The following is a 14,809-nucleotide window of genomic DNA, read 5'->3' as shown; positions in this document are numbered from 1 at the left end:
AGGGGTACAGAGTTGCCCAGATTGGGGTGTCTTCCCTCCCAGCCAGCGTGTGACCCGGGCGGCAGCAGGTCCCCTTGTGGGCGTGGTTCTGGGCGTGGGATGGGACGTCCGGCCTGACGCACACGCTCTCTCATAGATGCGCTTTCCCGTCCTCAGTGCCCAGTCCTGTGCTGAGGACACAAACTGTCTAAGCCTTGATTTGCTCAGAAGAGCCCACTTTACAGGTTGGAAAGTTATGACCTAGCAGAACATAACTGCTGTAATAGTAGTGATGACAAAGGTGACATGCACTGGGCACCTGCCAGGTGTCAGGCGCATCCTCGGATCCTCAGCACCACCCTTGGAGGTGGGGCCTGCAGCTCCTCCCATGTGCAGGGAGTTGAGGCCTAGAGAGGGGTTCCACATCCATGTGAGGCAGAACTGGTGTTCAAACGCAGGACTGTGTGAGCCAGAGCACTTCTCCACTACTATCTACTGCCTGAGGGGGTAGAAGTAGCCTTGGAAATTCTAAGGAGTGACCCCTCCATCTGGGGAAGTGAGGGAAGGCTTCCTGGAGGAGGTGATGCCTGGGTGGGATTCCATGGCCTCTCCTCTCCTTATCTCTAGGTAAAATCAGGGGCATGAGGAGGCCCAGGGTATGGTTTCCTTTTGCCCAACCGTGAAGTGAGGGTACTGACCGGCCACGCTCAGCCCTTCAGGTGGGGCTGCCCATCTCTCCTAGGAAGAGGCACTGCCCTTTGGCCAGTGGCCTCAAGGAGCCACTGCCACTGTCAGGCCGGTCACCTTCCTGCTAGCCCCAGATACTTCACGCTGAAGCTTCCAGGGGACTCATGCATCTCCTTTTAGGGACGTGGCATCTGGCTGCCCACCACCCTCCCTCCCAGGCCAAACTGGTCCCTTCTTCTGGTTTAAGTCCGCACGCTTAGTACGGGGTGGGAATGACATCTAGGGGGCTCTGTGAGAATTTCCACCCTGAAGCTGCTCTGGCGCAGCTCAGGCCAGGTGTGGCTCTCACCACTCAGGAGACCCTGCCAGGCTCGGAGCAGGGATGGGAAGTCTGCGTTTTGGATGAGTGAGTGGGAAGTTGTGTGGGAAACTGAGGAGGAAGGTGGAGAGAGTGGGACGGTGACCGTTGCCAGCATTTATCCACCCACCCTCCCAGTGGTACCTGGCCCTCAGCCCCCCTGCCAGCCTGCCCCCCTAAAGTGTGGGACCCCTTGCTTTTGCACGGTGCTGTGTCCTCGACAGAGTCCTCCACACCACACGTGTCATTTGGTCCCTACAACAGCCCTGGGAGTTAGAGGAGCAGTGTTGGATGTTCCCTTGTTACAGGCAGAGCCCAAAGACAAGTAACGTTTGGGGCCGCCTGCTTGGAAGCAGAGGTGCCGCGGTGCAAGCCTTGGCCCGTCTGGCGGGTGGCCGGGCTGGCCAGTGGGGTTTCGGGCATGGGGGAGAGAGGCTACGGCGTCGGGGAGGGGCGGGGGCCACCAGGACGTGGTCCGCCCCCAGAGGGCGGAAGGCAGAGCCCTTGTGCGCCCCTCGCTCACTCCAGCTCATGCCCGCAGCTCCTGTGCAGAGAGGGACGAGTGGCACAGCTGTCTGAGCAGAGCCCTCCCTGAGGACTACAAGGCCCAGGCCCTGGCTGCCTTCCAGCATAGCGTGGAGGTGAGCGGGGTTTCTGGGGCGCCCGTCTGACAGACCTGGGTTTCCCTGGGGCCCCTGCACACCCCCGAGGCCTCGCCTCTCCTTCCATCAGGGCCCTGGGTCCTCCCCGCGCCCGGCTCAGGGTCATCACTGTGCAGCCCAGAGCCTGGCACCTACGGCTCTGTTTGTAACCGAGGTCAGCTCCTGGGGGTTGCAGGGGAGCCTGTAGAAGTGGAGTCCACCCCGCCCACACACGTACACACCCCGTACGGGGTAGGGGGGCGCCCATCCAGCTGGTCTCCTGACCCCGCTGCTTGCCCAATTCCCCTGCTCCAGATACGGGAGAGGCTGGGGGTCAGCCTGGGGGAGAGGCCCCCGACCCTAGTGCCTGTCACACACGTGATGATGTGCATGAACTGCGGCTGTGACTTCTCCCTCACCCTGAGGCGCCACCACTGCCACGCCTGCGGCAAGGTGAGTCGCCGTCGGGGGCTGTGGGCGTGGGGGCGGCGTCGGTGGGGACCAGGGGGCATCCAGCAGCTGCTGCGTGTCGGGCCCAGAGTGGGGCATGCTCACACCAACCCTGTGAAGTTAATTCCCCTTTTACTGGTACCCTCCCACCAGGACTCCAAATCCCAGGCCCATCCCATTACACCAGCAAGCTCTCAAAAGGAAGTCATAGCGGATGTGGTGGTTATCCCGGGGTGGAAAGCATCCTGTCACGGTTAAGGGCACGGGCTCATCAGAAAAACAGATCAGCTTACAGCAGGGCGATGATAGTTAGCAAAAGTGTAGTGTATATTTGAAAGTTGCTGAGAGTAGATCTTAAAAGTTCTCATGGCAAGAAAAGAAAATTGTAACTGTATGTGGTAGATGGATGCTCACTGGACATTGTGCTGACCATCTCAGCATACAGTCTCCCCTGATGTCCACAGGGCATTGGTTCTAGGATCCTGGGATCCCCGTGGATACCAAAATCCGAGGACGCTCAAGCCCCTTATGTAAAATGGGGTCGTAGTTGCATATAACCTACACACATCCTCCCGTATACTTTAAGTCATCTCTAGATTGCTTATAATGCCTAATACAATGTAAATGCTATGTGAATAGTTATAAATACAGCATGAATTCCGTGTAAACAGTGGCCAGCACATGGCAAATTCACATTTTGCTTTTGAAACTTTCTGGAATATTTTTAATATTTTTGATCCACAGTTGGTTGAATCCGTGGATGTGGAACCCACAGACATGGAGGGCCCACTGTATATATGTATATTGAATCATTACATTGTACACCTGAAACTAAAATAATGTTACGTATCCCTTATATCTCAATTTTTAGAAAAGAAAAACAGATAAGCACCTGCACAGAAATATAATTACTGTGCTCAGAGCACGGGGCCCTGGAGGAGGTGGGGGCAAGCGGGCAGGGGGCGCGGACGCGTCGCTGTGCACGTGCTGGGGGGGTGAGACCCTCTGACACGCATCCCCCCACCAGATCGTCTGCCGGAACTGCTCAAGGAACAAGTACCCTCTGAAGTACCTCAAGGACCGCATGGCCAAGGTGTGTGACGGCTGCTACGGGGAGCTGAAGAAGAGGGGCGGGGACATCCCAGGCCTGATGAGAGGTACCGGGGACCACCCTCCCTTTCTTCCCCACGTGGCTTCTCCCAACCACCTTCCTGGGGAGGCTCTGAACAAAAGCAGCCCTCAAGGAAGAAACCATTTCCCCAAACGTTGGTTCTGTAGAAAGTGCATAGGTGCACCCAGAAGAAGGGTTCCACGGACAGCTAAGTTTGGGAAACGCTGGGTCCACGCGTCTGTGGCGAGGACAGTTGGCCGGCGCTCATGTCTGCTCTGCGTCGCGGCCCTCTCTGCAGGCCTGTGTTCCGTGGGGCCTTTTTGCAATAAGGATGACGAGATGGAGAGCAGAGGCGTCGCGGAGGGGCTGAGGGTCCTCCAGTAAAGGAGCCCGAGGCAGCTGAGCTGGCCCGTGACAGCCCGTGCGCAGGGGACAGGCTTCGGCAGAGCAGGGTCAGCTGGAAGGAAAGCAGGTGGATCCTGGGCCTAAAACCAAACTCCCCCTCCCCCACCCTCTGGGGCCACCTGAGGCCATCGGAGAGGACAGCCCAGCCTCATGGAGACTCAGAGAAGAGGGGCTAGCCAGCACTCAGGCAAGGCCTGCCCCCAGCCCCGCCTTTGTGTTAGCAGAGGGGGCTGTGCCCGTCTTTCTGGTCACACTGAACCGCCCCAGTGAGGCTGGGTCCCATCTCGGGAGGGACGGGAGCTCAGATTTTACAGACACGTGGCTTCTTCCGTGCCCATCCGCGTGGACGCTCACCTCCCTTCCGGCGCTTGTCTTGCTGCAGGGCGGCCGGTGAGCATGAGCTTCCCCCTGTCCTCCGCCCGCTTCTCGAGTAGCGCCTTCTCGTCCGTCTTCCAGAGCATCAACCCCTCAGCCTTCAAGAAGCAGAAGAAAGTCCCTTCGGCACTGACCGAGGTAAGGCAGGTGGGGCTACCTGCGTGGGAGGCTGTGGATTTAGAAGTTTCTCGGTCCTTCTCAGTGGACAGGGACGGACCCCCCGCCCAAGCCGGACCAGGCTCTTCAGGACAAAGACGATCCCTAATGGGAGGCGTCCTGACTCACGCTAACAAAGGCAGCCCTGAAGCACAGGCCCGTCTCCTGGGTGACCGAGAAGACACCTGTTGGTGGCAGAGGACAGGAGCCCAAGTGGTTGTAGGTGGTGCTAGGAGACATCTCTCCCATCCTTTTCTGCACCTGTCCCCCCCAGCCTAGACCTAGTCCCCAGGGTTACTGCACAGATCACCCGGGCACTTGGGTCTAAAGCCGTTCGTCCTGGCTCAGGTCTCCCACGTCAGCCCTTCCCTGCCCCCTGCCCCCGCCCCCGAGCTTTGCACCATTCTCTCACCCTGGGGGTCCCACGCGGGCTCAGGTGGTGAGCCTCGTAAAGGTCGTGGGGCTCTTTGCAGGAAACCTCAGAATTAGCTAAACTCAATTCCATTCTGGAAACAGGACCAGATTACATGTCTGTATTCTAATCACAACCACAAACAAATGTGTGCCATGAATATACATGCTGTCAAAAGAAGAGTGATCAGCTGTTTCCAAGTTTTCTCATTAATATTCATTATTGAGTAGCAGGTGGTAAGGGCTTAAAAAAGTGTTAGGGATGCGAATTTTAAATGAGTACAGTTCTGTCCATTAACTTAATTCCTTTTGCATTTTAAAAATCTTGTAAATAACACATATGTGATAAAAATTTTTTCACAACACAGAAGACTATATGATGAAAAGTGAGTTTCTCTCCCTCCCCAGACTCCTTCAGTCCCACCCCTCAAAGGTAACCACCATCAGGTTTCTTATGGACCCTTCCAGAAATTTTTGTGCATATACATAATGAAGATAGACGATCATAGACCCTTTTTTTCACCCGAAAGATGATATACTGGGTCCTCTGTACATTTCTTCTAGTTAATTTATCTTCGATATCATTATTTCACAGTAGTTCATACACATAAATCTCACACTTCTTACATCGTGTGGCTGTCTCATCATTTATTTAACTAGTCCCTTTCCACAAATTGAGAAAAGATCACCCTCTCACTCCCACTGTGGTGTCTGCATGAGCTGAGCTCATAGAACCTGAGCTGTGGGTGCGGAGTTCGAGAACCGTTCTCAGTCTTTGGGCATCAGGGCACTATGATCCTGGTGCTGTGTGGATCTGCCCCAGCCAGGTTGGCAGTTTTTGCCCAAAGTGACAACCTTTTTGTTATTCAGCGAAGACTACACCGTGGGCTCTGCAGCAGCTCCAGAAGAAATGGGCGCCCGTCTCCCTCCGCCCCTCTCCTCTTCCCCCAGGAGCTCCACCTCAGCAGTGAGATCTGCTTCCCATGGGAAGGTCTGCAGGAATGCTGCCCCTGGAGCGTCTGTCAGGGAGGGAGATCGCAGAGTCGGTTTCCCTGACGTGTTCTGTCCGTTCTGCCTTTCTCACTCTGGGAGCTGCTCTAGCAGGTCAAGTGTGGGGAGAGAAATCGAGTCTGGTGTTAGGAGTCCTGGGACCTGGAGAGGGGCAGGTTCCTTTCCTGGTACTTCTCAAAACACCCGGCTGGCTGTAGCTTTCTCTCCCTACACTGAAGTTAGCTGACCTTCAGAACATTTGCTGAGAGATCTGAGTTCTTACCCTCTCTTCAACTAAGTCAGGATTTGACCTTTGGTAGATCCCTCCATTCCTCTGGGCCTCAGTTTCCCCACCTGTAAAATGAGAGAGTCAGGTGAAATTATTTCAAAACCTGGCTTTATTGCTCTCATAGTAAGGTGAATATTTATGGAGCACTTACTGTGGGTCAGGCACTGTACCTGACAGGTACCCGTCTTATGTCACTTAATTCCAGTTTTACTAGTAAGGATACTGAGACTTAGAGAAAGTAAGTGGCCTGACAGTACCCTTCTAGTAGCTGGTAGAGCCTGTGCTGGAGCCCTAGATTGGTCCTACTCCAAGCCTGTGTTCTTAGCCCCCATATGAAGCCTGTTCAACAGACCACAACCACTACTACTACTACTACTTAGAGGAGTTAACAAACTCATTAGGCAGGAGATCATAAAAGCTTTCAGGTAAACAGTACAAAAGGGATCCCCTCTTAAATATAAGAAAGAAATAAGCTGAAAAGTATAAGAATCAATTTTAGAAGGAAGAAACTTTCCCCCAAATATCTGCAGTTTTGTAATTTGGAGGCTTGGGGGTTGAGGGCAGGGAACCAGGAATCTGAATCTCCACCAGGGGGCAGCACTCCTGCAGGCAGTTTTTGATTCCTGTGTCTAGGGTCTGCAAATGCTGTCAGTAAATCCTGTCTCTCAGACATGGTACAGTTTTGCTGCCTTTGAGGTGCTGGATGGATCCCGAGATCATCCAAGTCTCAGATTCCAAAGCAGTATAAACACCCTGCCAGCGGGTCTGCAGTGTCATTTTGGCTCTGTGTAAACCGTGTCTACTACCTGGTGCCCTGACCGCCCTGCTTCCCTCTGCCAGGTGGCCGCCTCCGGAGAGGGCTCCGCCATCAGCGGCTATCTCAGCCGTTGTAAGAAAGGGAAGAGGCACTGGAAGAAGCTCTGGTTTGTCATCAAAGGCAAAGTGCTCTACACCTACATGGCCAGTGAGGTAGAGTGGTTCCTGCTTTCTCTCCTCTCCCGTGAGGGCCCGTGGGTTAAGCTCGTGCCTCAGACTGTCTATGTGGGGTGTGCACTGCGCCTCCCCAGAGGGCGGTATGAGTCCTGCATCTGGTTCCCACGTCAGTTCCCACGTCGGTCAGGTGTTTACTGAAGGACGCCATGTGGATATGCAGCCATGCGTCCATTTCCAATCTGAGTAATTTACCTTTTCTTTGTGGGGCTAAGGCAGTACAGCAGGCAGGCCTGTGCAGCATAGCATTTGGATATCACAGCCCCAGCATCCAGGACAAGCTAGCACTCCCTAAAAGAGAGCTCCTTTCTGTTCTCCACTTCAGTTGTTTGAGACAAAATTCAGCAGCTTGGAGGAAGCTACCATACTTACTTACTTATTTATTTATGGTTGCATCGGGTCTTAGTTGCGGCATGCAGGATCTTCAGTGCAGCACATGGGCTTCTCTCTAGTTGTGGCGCATGGGCTCCAGGGCGCTTGGGCTCAGTAGTTGTGGCGCATGGGCTTAGTTGCCCCATGGCTTGTGGGATCTTAGTTCCCCAACCAGGGATCGAACCCGCGTCCCCTGCATTGGAAGGCGGATTCTTAACCACTGGACCACCAGGGAGGTCCCACTTCTTTACTTTTTGTCTGTGCATTTGTCAGGGAACTGTATTGCCTCGTGGTAACTCTTCTGCTAAGTAAAACTTAAGTTTATATATATATATATATATATCATAGACCATCTTACATTTACGTCTACTAAAATATCGGAGAGAGGGCCTTGCTCAAGCCTGCTTGTGGAGTAGATAGGTGTGAGCTTGGCTGTACAGCAGGGGGCGCTCTGGTCCTGGCCCAGGCTGAACCTGTGGGATAATGTGAAAGATTTCCGTGTCCAGGCCCCACCATCTGATGGTTTCCACAGGCGAAATCCACTTTGAAAATGGGACTTAAATGCATTCTGCCCAGCTGCACAGGGTAGGTGCTTTACCCACAAGGATGTGCACATCAGCACAGGGCTGGCCCTTCTCCCCTGACCGCAGATGCTGGCAACAGGGCAGAAGGCACTGCCTTCTTCCGGGCATAAAGTTTCCCTCATGAGGGGCCTGCAGCTGTGCTGGCTACAGTCAGCCCCATCCTCAGGGACCCCAGAGGCCAGGAGGGACGCAGACACACAGAGGGGACCCACTGTGGGCCTGAGTGACTCGGGCACTGTGTGAGGCAAGCCCTCCCTGAGGGGGCCTTTCACTTACGGGTCCACAGATGGGGCTCTCCGTGCTGAGGAAATTGTGGATCTTTCTGGAACAAACTGAAATGTGCTGCAACCCAGGGCGGCATCTTCCTAAGTAGGCATTCCACAGGACACTCGCAGGGGCCCTCTGAGAACTGGGTTCTGAGAGAACCCTGAGTAGATAGTCTGTGGGACTTCCTCACAGTAGTGCTTTTGAGTCTCTAACGAACAAGGGCGTGTTGTGGGTCCCCAGGATGTGAAGAGTCCCAAGGTGGCCTGACAGCAGGCCCTTCCTCACAGAGCATCTCATGGAAAACACACTTGGGGAAGAAATGCTGGCTTAGACAGATGAACAAAGGCTAGTGATAATTAACCAACCACCAAAGAGAGTGGATCCTGTTTGAGAATGGAAAACCCAGAGGCCCCGGGTCCTGAGCAACAGTTGTCATGGAAGTGAGAGTGTGGGTTAATTTTAAAAGACGGATTTAAGTATGCTTCCAAAGCCACTTCTTCAGAGAGAGGAACTTGTACAGTTTCTCAATAAGCCTAAGCCAGTGACAGGACCAAGCTTTCAAATTCCATCAAAGAAAAAGATTTGATAAAATGGATAGCCAGTTTTCACTGTCTGCACTACCATGAACCCCGTCATGTACCCTGAGGTAACGCAAAGCAGATGTAACTTGCTCTCAGTAACAGTCCTGGGAGAGAGTGACTGTCAGAAATATATCGGAATCTTTTAAATGTTTTCCAATATTTTATTATTTAGTTAATATATTTATTATTATTATGTTTAAAAAATTTCAAACAAAGAAATGTTGAAGGAATTTTACAGTGAACTGTCTTATAACCATCAACTAGATTATACAATTAACATTTTATTATACTTCCTTGAACAAATATCTATCTATTCATCTCTCATCCATCTTACTTTTTGATGCTTTTCAAGTATACTTCCCCCTAAGAGTTCAATATTTCTGTATCTTTTTTTTCTTTTGAGGTACAATTTATATATAATGAAGTACACAAATCTTAAGGCTACTATCTGTTGAGTTTTGACTAATGAATAACCCTGTAAATCCCCACCTCACCCCTATCCCCAGAGGCAACACACTTTTGATTTTTTTCCTACCGTACATTAGTTATCTCTTTTAGATCTTCATACAAATGGAATCATGTGTGACTTCTTCCACTCAGCATGTTTTTGAGATTCAGTCATGTTGTTGCATAGAGTAGTAGGTCATTTCTTTTATGACTGAGTAGTAGTCCATTTTGTGAATATACCAGTTTGTTTGGTCCATTCACCAGTTGAAGGACATTTGAGTTGTTTCCAATTTGAGGCGGTTATGAATAAAGCCAATTTAAACTTTTGCATACAGGTTTTTGTGTGAAAATAGGTTTTTATTTCACCTTGGGTGAATACCTAGGATTGGAATTTCTGGATCACAGAAGGGTATATATATTTGGCTTTTAAGGAACTAGCAGACATTTTTACAGAATGGTGTAGCGTTTAACAGTCCCTGCAACAGTGTAGGTAAATTTGGGAGTTCTGGTTGTTCCATGTGTTTGTTGGCACTTGGTATTGTCAGTCTTTAATTTAGCCATTCTGGTGAGGGTGTAGTAGTATCTTAATGTGGTTTTAATTTAGATTTCCCTAGTGACTAATGACATTTTTCATGTGTCTGTTGGCTATATATATATTTCTCTTTGAGAAGTGTCTGTTCAGATCTCTTGCCCATTTTTTAGAGTAGATTGTTTGTTATTGAGTTACAGGAATTCTTTCTGTATCTTGGCTACCAGTCTTTTATCAGATAAATGTTTTGTGAATATTCTTTCCCAGTCTGTGGCTTGTCTGTTCATTTTTTTAAATGAATGAATGAATCAATCAATCTTTTGGTGAACAGAAGTTTATAACTTTAATGAGGTCAATTAATGTTTTCTTTTTTGGCTATTGCTTTCATGTCCTAAGAAACTTCCGACTACTGTAAGTCACAAAGTTATTTTCCCCATATTTTCTTTTGAAAACTTTACTGTTTTAGCTTTTACATGTAGGCCTATCTCAAATTAATTTTTGTGTATGGTGTGAGATAGGGGTCAAGGCTCATTTTTTCCCCTATGGATATCCAGTTGTTCTAGCACCATTTGTTGAAAAGACTTTCCTTTCCTTATTGGATTATTTTGGTATCTTTATTAAATATTAAATGACTAAGTGTGGGTCTATTTCTGGGCTCCCTCTTCTGTTTTACTGATATATTTACCAAACCTTATGCCAATACCATACTGTCTGTCTTATTACTATAACTTTATATAGTAAGCCGTAAGTCAGGTCGTGTAAGTCCTCCAACTTTGTTCTTTTTAGAGGTTTCAGTACAGTTTTGAATTTAATTGGTAAGGGTGAGCGTCCTCTTGCTTTGTCTCAATCTTAAGGGAAAAGCATTCACTATTTCCCTCTTAAATATGATGTTACTGGTAGGTATTTTATAGATGCCCTTTGTCAGATTAAGGAAGTTCCCTTCTATTCCTAGTTTGCTATGAGTTTTTATCATGAATGGATGTTGAATTTTGTCAAAAGTTTTTTCTGATCTAGCAGTCTTTTTTTTTTTAAAACATCTTTATTGGAGTATAATTGCTTTACAATGGTGTGTTAGTTTCTGCTGTATAATAAAAATATGGAACGCTTCACAAATTTACGTGTCATCCTGGCTCAGGGGCAGTCTTTGAAAATTGATTCCCTTTTAGACACAAACTCTACTCCCCCTCCTCCTCCTCCCACAATCATTCTAATGTGCTTAACTAATTATATATCTTTGTTTATGTGTGATTTTATAAAGCTGTATTCTTTATGAACATGTATTTTTACATAAATATGTGTGTATAAAAATATCTTTATCTATATATAAAAAGCTCTTTCTTTTTCCACTAAGCACCGTGATTTTAAGATCCATCTGTGTTCTCTGGGTACATCTCACCGAATTGTTAGCAGCTCTATAGCACGAACACCCTGAGTGAGTGCTCCATATTGAAGCACTGTGCAAGAGGGCCTGGGGGATGAGTACAGAATACGTTAACAAGGGTAACACTAGAAATCTGAGTCACTGATAAATCGAGTCAGTGGAAAGAATGTGGGGTTTTAGAAAGTGGTCACAAGTCCAAACACTGGCTCTGCCCCTTAACTCGCTGTGTGATCTTGGGGAGTTATTTACCTTCTTTGAGCCTCAGTTTCTTCTTAGAATGGGGGTGACACCTTCTATGACTGTTACGAAGATTAAACAAGATAATGTGAAAGTGAAAGTGCCTGGACCCTAAATGCTGTCACAAAATGTTAAGTTTCTTTTCCTCCTCGTGACTGGTGCTGGCGGGGAAGTGGGAGTAAAGGGTATGTGTGTGATAATTGCACCGTTGCCAGAGATGCCCCACACAGAGGGGCTCGTCATGCATGTTACATTGGAAGCATCGGTGATTGCTAAGCTGCTGACTGGGTATCTTGCCGTGTTTAACATCAGTTTTCCCTCTGCCTCTCTGCAGGACACAGTGGCCTTGGAGAGCATGCCCCTCCTAGGTTTCACCATTGCGCCAGAAAAGGAGGAGGGCAGCAGCGAAGTAGGACCTATTTTTCACCTTTACCACAAGAAAACCCTATTTTATAGCTTCAAAGCAGAGGATACCAATTCGGCTCAGAGGTACCAAAATAACTAGTCGTGCGTCTCCTTGCCTCTCTCTCAGAAGGGAACGAGCTGTCACCCTGGGCTTTGGCTTCTGTTCTTCTCCATCCATCCTGTCCTTTCAAGTCCCCTCGGGCCACAGCAGAACAGCAGATTTAAATTCACAGGCAGACCTCGGACATATTGCGGGCTCGGTTCCAGACCACCGCAATAAAGCAAATGTTGAAGCGAAGAGAGTCACAAACTTTTTGGTTGGCCAGTGCATAAAAAGTTATGTTTATACTGTAGTCTACTACCTCTGCAATAGCATTATGTCTAAAAAAATGTACATACCTTAATTTGAAAAAACTTTACTGCTAAAAAATGCTAACCATCATCCGAGCCTTCAACAAGTCATGATGTTTTTGTAATAGTAACATCAAAGATCACTGGTCACAGATCACCATAACAAATAGAGTAACAATGGAAAAGTTTGGAATATTGTGAGAACTGCCAAAATATGATACAGAGACACAAACTGAGCAAATACTGTTGGAAAAATGGTGCTGCTAGACTTGCTGGACATAGGGTTTCCACAAACCTTCAATTTATAGAAAATGCAGTATCTCCGAGCACAGTAAAGCAAAGCACAATAAAACGAGGTCTGCCTGTATTATGACTCATTCATACAGGTGTGCATTGATTCAGCAACCCTTGCACTGTACTCTAGGCGTTTTGCTAAATGCTAGGGAAACAAATATAGTAGGACACGGTTGCTGACTTCAGGCTAATAATAACGTAGTCTCATCATTCACGGGTTCCGTGACCAGAGTTCCAGGCAGAGCCTCAACACCAAGTGTCCCCTCTCTTCTGCGTTGCAGGTGGATCGAAGCCATGGAAGATGCAAGTGTGTTATAGCAGTTATCAAGCACGTGGACTCAGAGTACACTCTTAGGTTGATGCGTGGACCCTTCCAGAAGCCAATCTGTGTCTCCACTCATCCGGACACACATCTCGATTCAGCATGGGGCCTGACCTTGTTTGCTGTAACCCCTCTCTCACATCTTCACAAGTGGAACCCTTAAGGGATATTTATGGACCTTTTCTGTCTTCGTGTTTTCCACCCCCTCCCCAGGCATAAACTATTTCCTTTTCCAGTAGTGAGTTAAAATTTAGTAACATGAAGATGTGGAAACCAATAGAGAAGTACATTTTAGAAATGCAAGCTTTTTAGTAGAAACAAGCTTTTACAATTTTTACTCCTGGTAAACATGATGACCTTTCACGTTGTTGATGTCGGTGCCTCAGGTGAAATGAGAAACAACCAGCGAATAACAGCTACTCTCATCAAAAGCACTTTATTGTTTTACTGAGGAACAACCTCCAGTTTTATTTTTTCCAAGGGATTTACTTAAGTAAATGGTAGGTGGAGTCCTGTGGACTAATTTGCCACCAGTACTGGCTGTGGCGCAAGGAGGCGACACCAGGAGGGTCTCCCTTACCACGGAGGGTGCAGGGCCACGTGGCACTGGAGCACAAGGGGAGGACTCTCTCCTCCAAGTGCCCACCGACCGGCAGACCGACAGGGCTTCCGAAAGGAGGTACTCCGTCCTCCCCACGGCGGTCCCAACACCAGAGTAGTGCGGGAAACTCCGCTGCTGGCAGATCCGGCCCCTGCCCCCGGAGGTCACTGCAGACCGTCCGAAGAGACAGGGGTCTGCTTTAATTTATTGTGTGCCTTCCTGAGTTTACCCTGCACAAGCTGATGTCGTTATGCTTGTGAGAACTATTCTTGTTTTCGACACGGTGATCCTTCTGCTGTATTCCTGAAGCCTTGAAAGAGATAAAAGGAGAGAAAACAAGATGCAATCAGAAGGTGAATTCGTGGTCTTGGCCAGTGGCTCTGGACACAGTGAGGGAGCACAGAAATAGTGGCTTGAAGATCCTCTCTGGGCGCCTGGGGCTCAGTCACCTCCCCGCTGATGACTGCTGCTCACGATGCTGGACGTGTTTTTACATAAAGCAGAGTGGTGGGGGGACTCCTTGTTACTCTCATCGAAATAAAAAACAATCATCACATTTTCTGATGTCCTGTCCCCATCTTCCTGCTGCCCTGTCCCCTAAAAAAGGCATTTGCCTGACAAACATTTTGTAAAAAGCACCATCTCCAGGAGTTATTTACATTAAATATTTTTAGGGGAATTTTTTTTTTCTAGTTTCCAGTTCTTTTAAAATGTTTGGTTAAACATTTAATTAATGATTCAAACTAAGTGATTAGAGAGGCCTTCTTATTAATTTTTGAGGACTTTCATTTTCATCGTCAGACATATTGAAATGGGCCTTCTAGACCCTTTGAGCCTTTAGAAAGCACAGCAAGACTTCAGCACAAGGAAGTGGGCGCTTCTCCAACCTGCCCGTGCCACTGCCCGTTGTCAGTTTCTGAGCTCCGGGTAGAATTACGTCTGGAAGTCATCTGGAAGGCCTCTTTCACTGTATAACATCCTATTTCTGATACTCTGTAAAGAAGATGTGATAGGGCTTTTATTCTCAGTGAATATTTACCCTAATAAAAACACCTGGGTTGTAGCTAAAACATACTGGTTGGGTTTTGTCAAAGGAAGTAGCCACAAAGGTCCTCCACAGCTCGTGTGTGACTGGGCGAGGACCTGCCTGGTTACCTGGGCCTTGTTTTCACCTGTCCTCCCCATGGTTCTGTGTGGACGCATTTCAGCCGATTTCTACTGGTTGATTTGGCTCATTGTCCCTCCCCTGCCCTTCTCTCTGTCCAGCTCGTCTTACATGTTCATGTCACCGTCTGTCCACTGGGTGAGCCCAGAGTAACTCGGGCCCAGAGGCTGGAGGAGTGGCTGCCCAAGGCGCCACGATACCTGCTTTGCCCCCCTGCTCCCCAGGCACAGGACAGCCCCTGGGCACATCCCCAGCAGAGGCTGTGTTTCTAGAGAGGAAGCTGTGCTGTGGCTTAGAAACCAGAACACACTCCAGGAGCCCTGAGGCCCGGTGCCTTCACCTGTCACCCGGAGACCCTTCCAGCTTCCCAAAGAGATCAGGGGACACAGTGCACACCGGGCGTTTGTAGAAGTGGACCGAAGGCTGTGACA

General features: G+C 48.9%; 1 protein-coding gene across 2 annotated transcripts in view; it reads left to right on the top strand.

Moving 5' to 3' along the window:
• The window catches only part of FGD5 (FYVE, RhoGEF and PH domain containing 5), a 115,540-nt gene extending 101,768 nt beyond the window's left edge, over positions 1-13,772 (top strand). Inside the window, exons 15-21 of one of the 2 annotated variants that reach the window (XM_059940448.1) lie at positions 1,566-1,665; positions 1,981-2,118; positions 3,143-3,272; positions 4,014-4,144; positions 6,693-6,816; positions 11,575-11,729; positions 12,572-13,772. In XM_059940448.1, the coding sequence (XP_059796431.1) occupies positions 1,566-1,665; positions 1,981-2,118; positions 3,143-3,272; positions 4,014-4,144; positions 6,693-6,816; positions 11,575-11,696 (745 nt within the window). In that variant the 3' untranslated portion in view covers positions 11,697-11,729; positions 12,572-13,772. Of the gene's footprint in view, positions 1-1,565; positions 1,666-1,980; positions 2,119-3,142; positions 3,273-4,013; positions 4,145-6,692; positions 6,822-11,574; positions 11,730-12,571 lie in introns of both variants that reach the window. The other variant, XM_059940447.1, reaches the window with a different exon arrangement.
• Positions 13,773-14,809: the final 1,037 nt, after the last annotated feature.

This window comes from Balaenoptera ricei, chromosome 11 (assembly GCF_028023285.1).
Source record: "Balaenoptera ricei isolate mBalRic1 chromosome 11, mBalRic1.hap2, whole genome shotgun sequence".
NCBI classification, from domain to species: Eukaryota; Metazoa; Chordata; class Mammalia; order Artiodactyla; family Balaenopteridae; genus Balaenoptera; species Balaenoptera ricei.
Note: the sequence above shows the minus strand (reverse complement) of the source record. Positions and strands in the feature narration are given on the sequence as shown.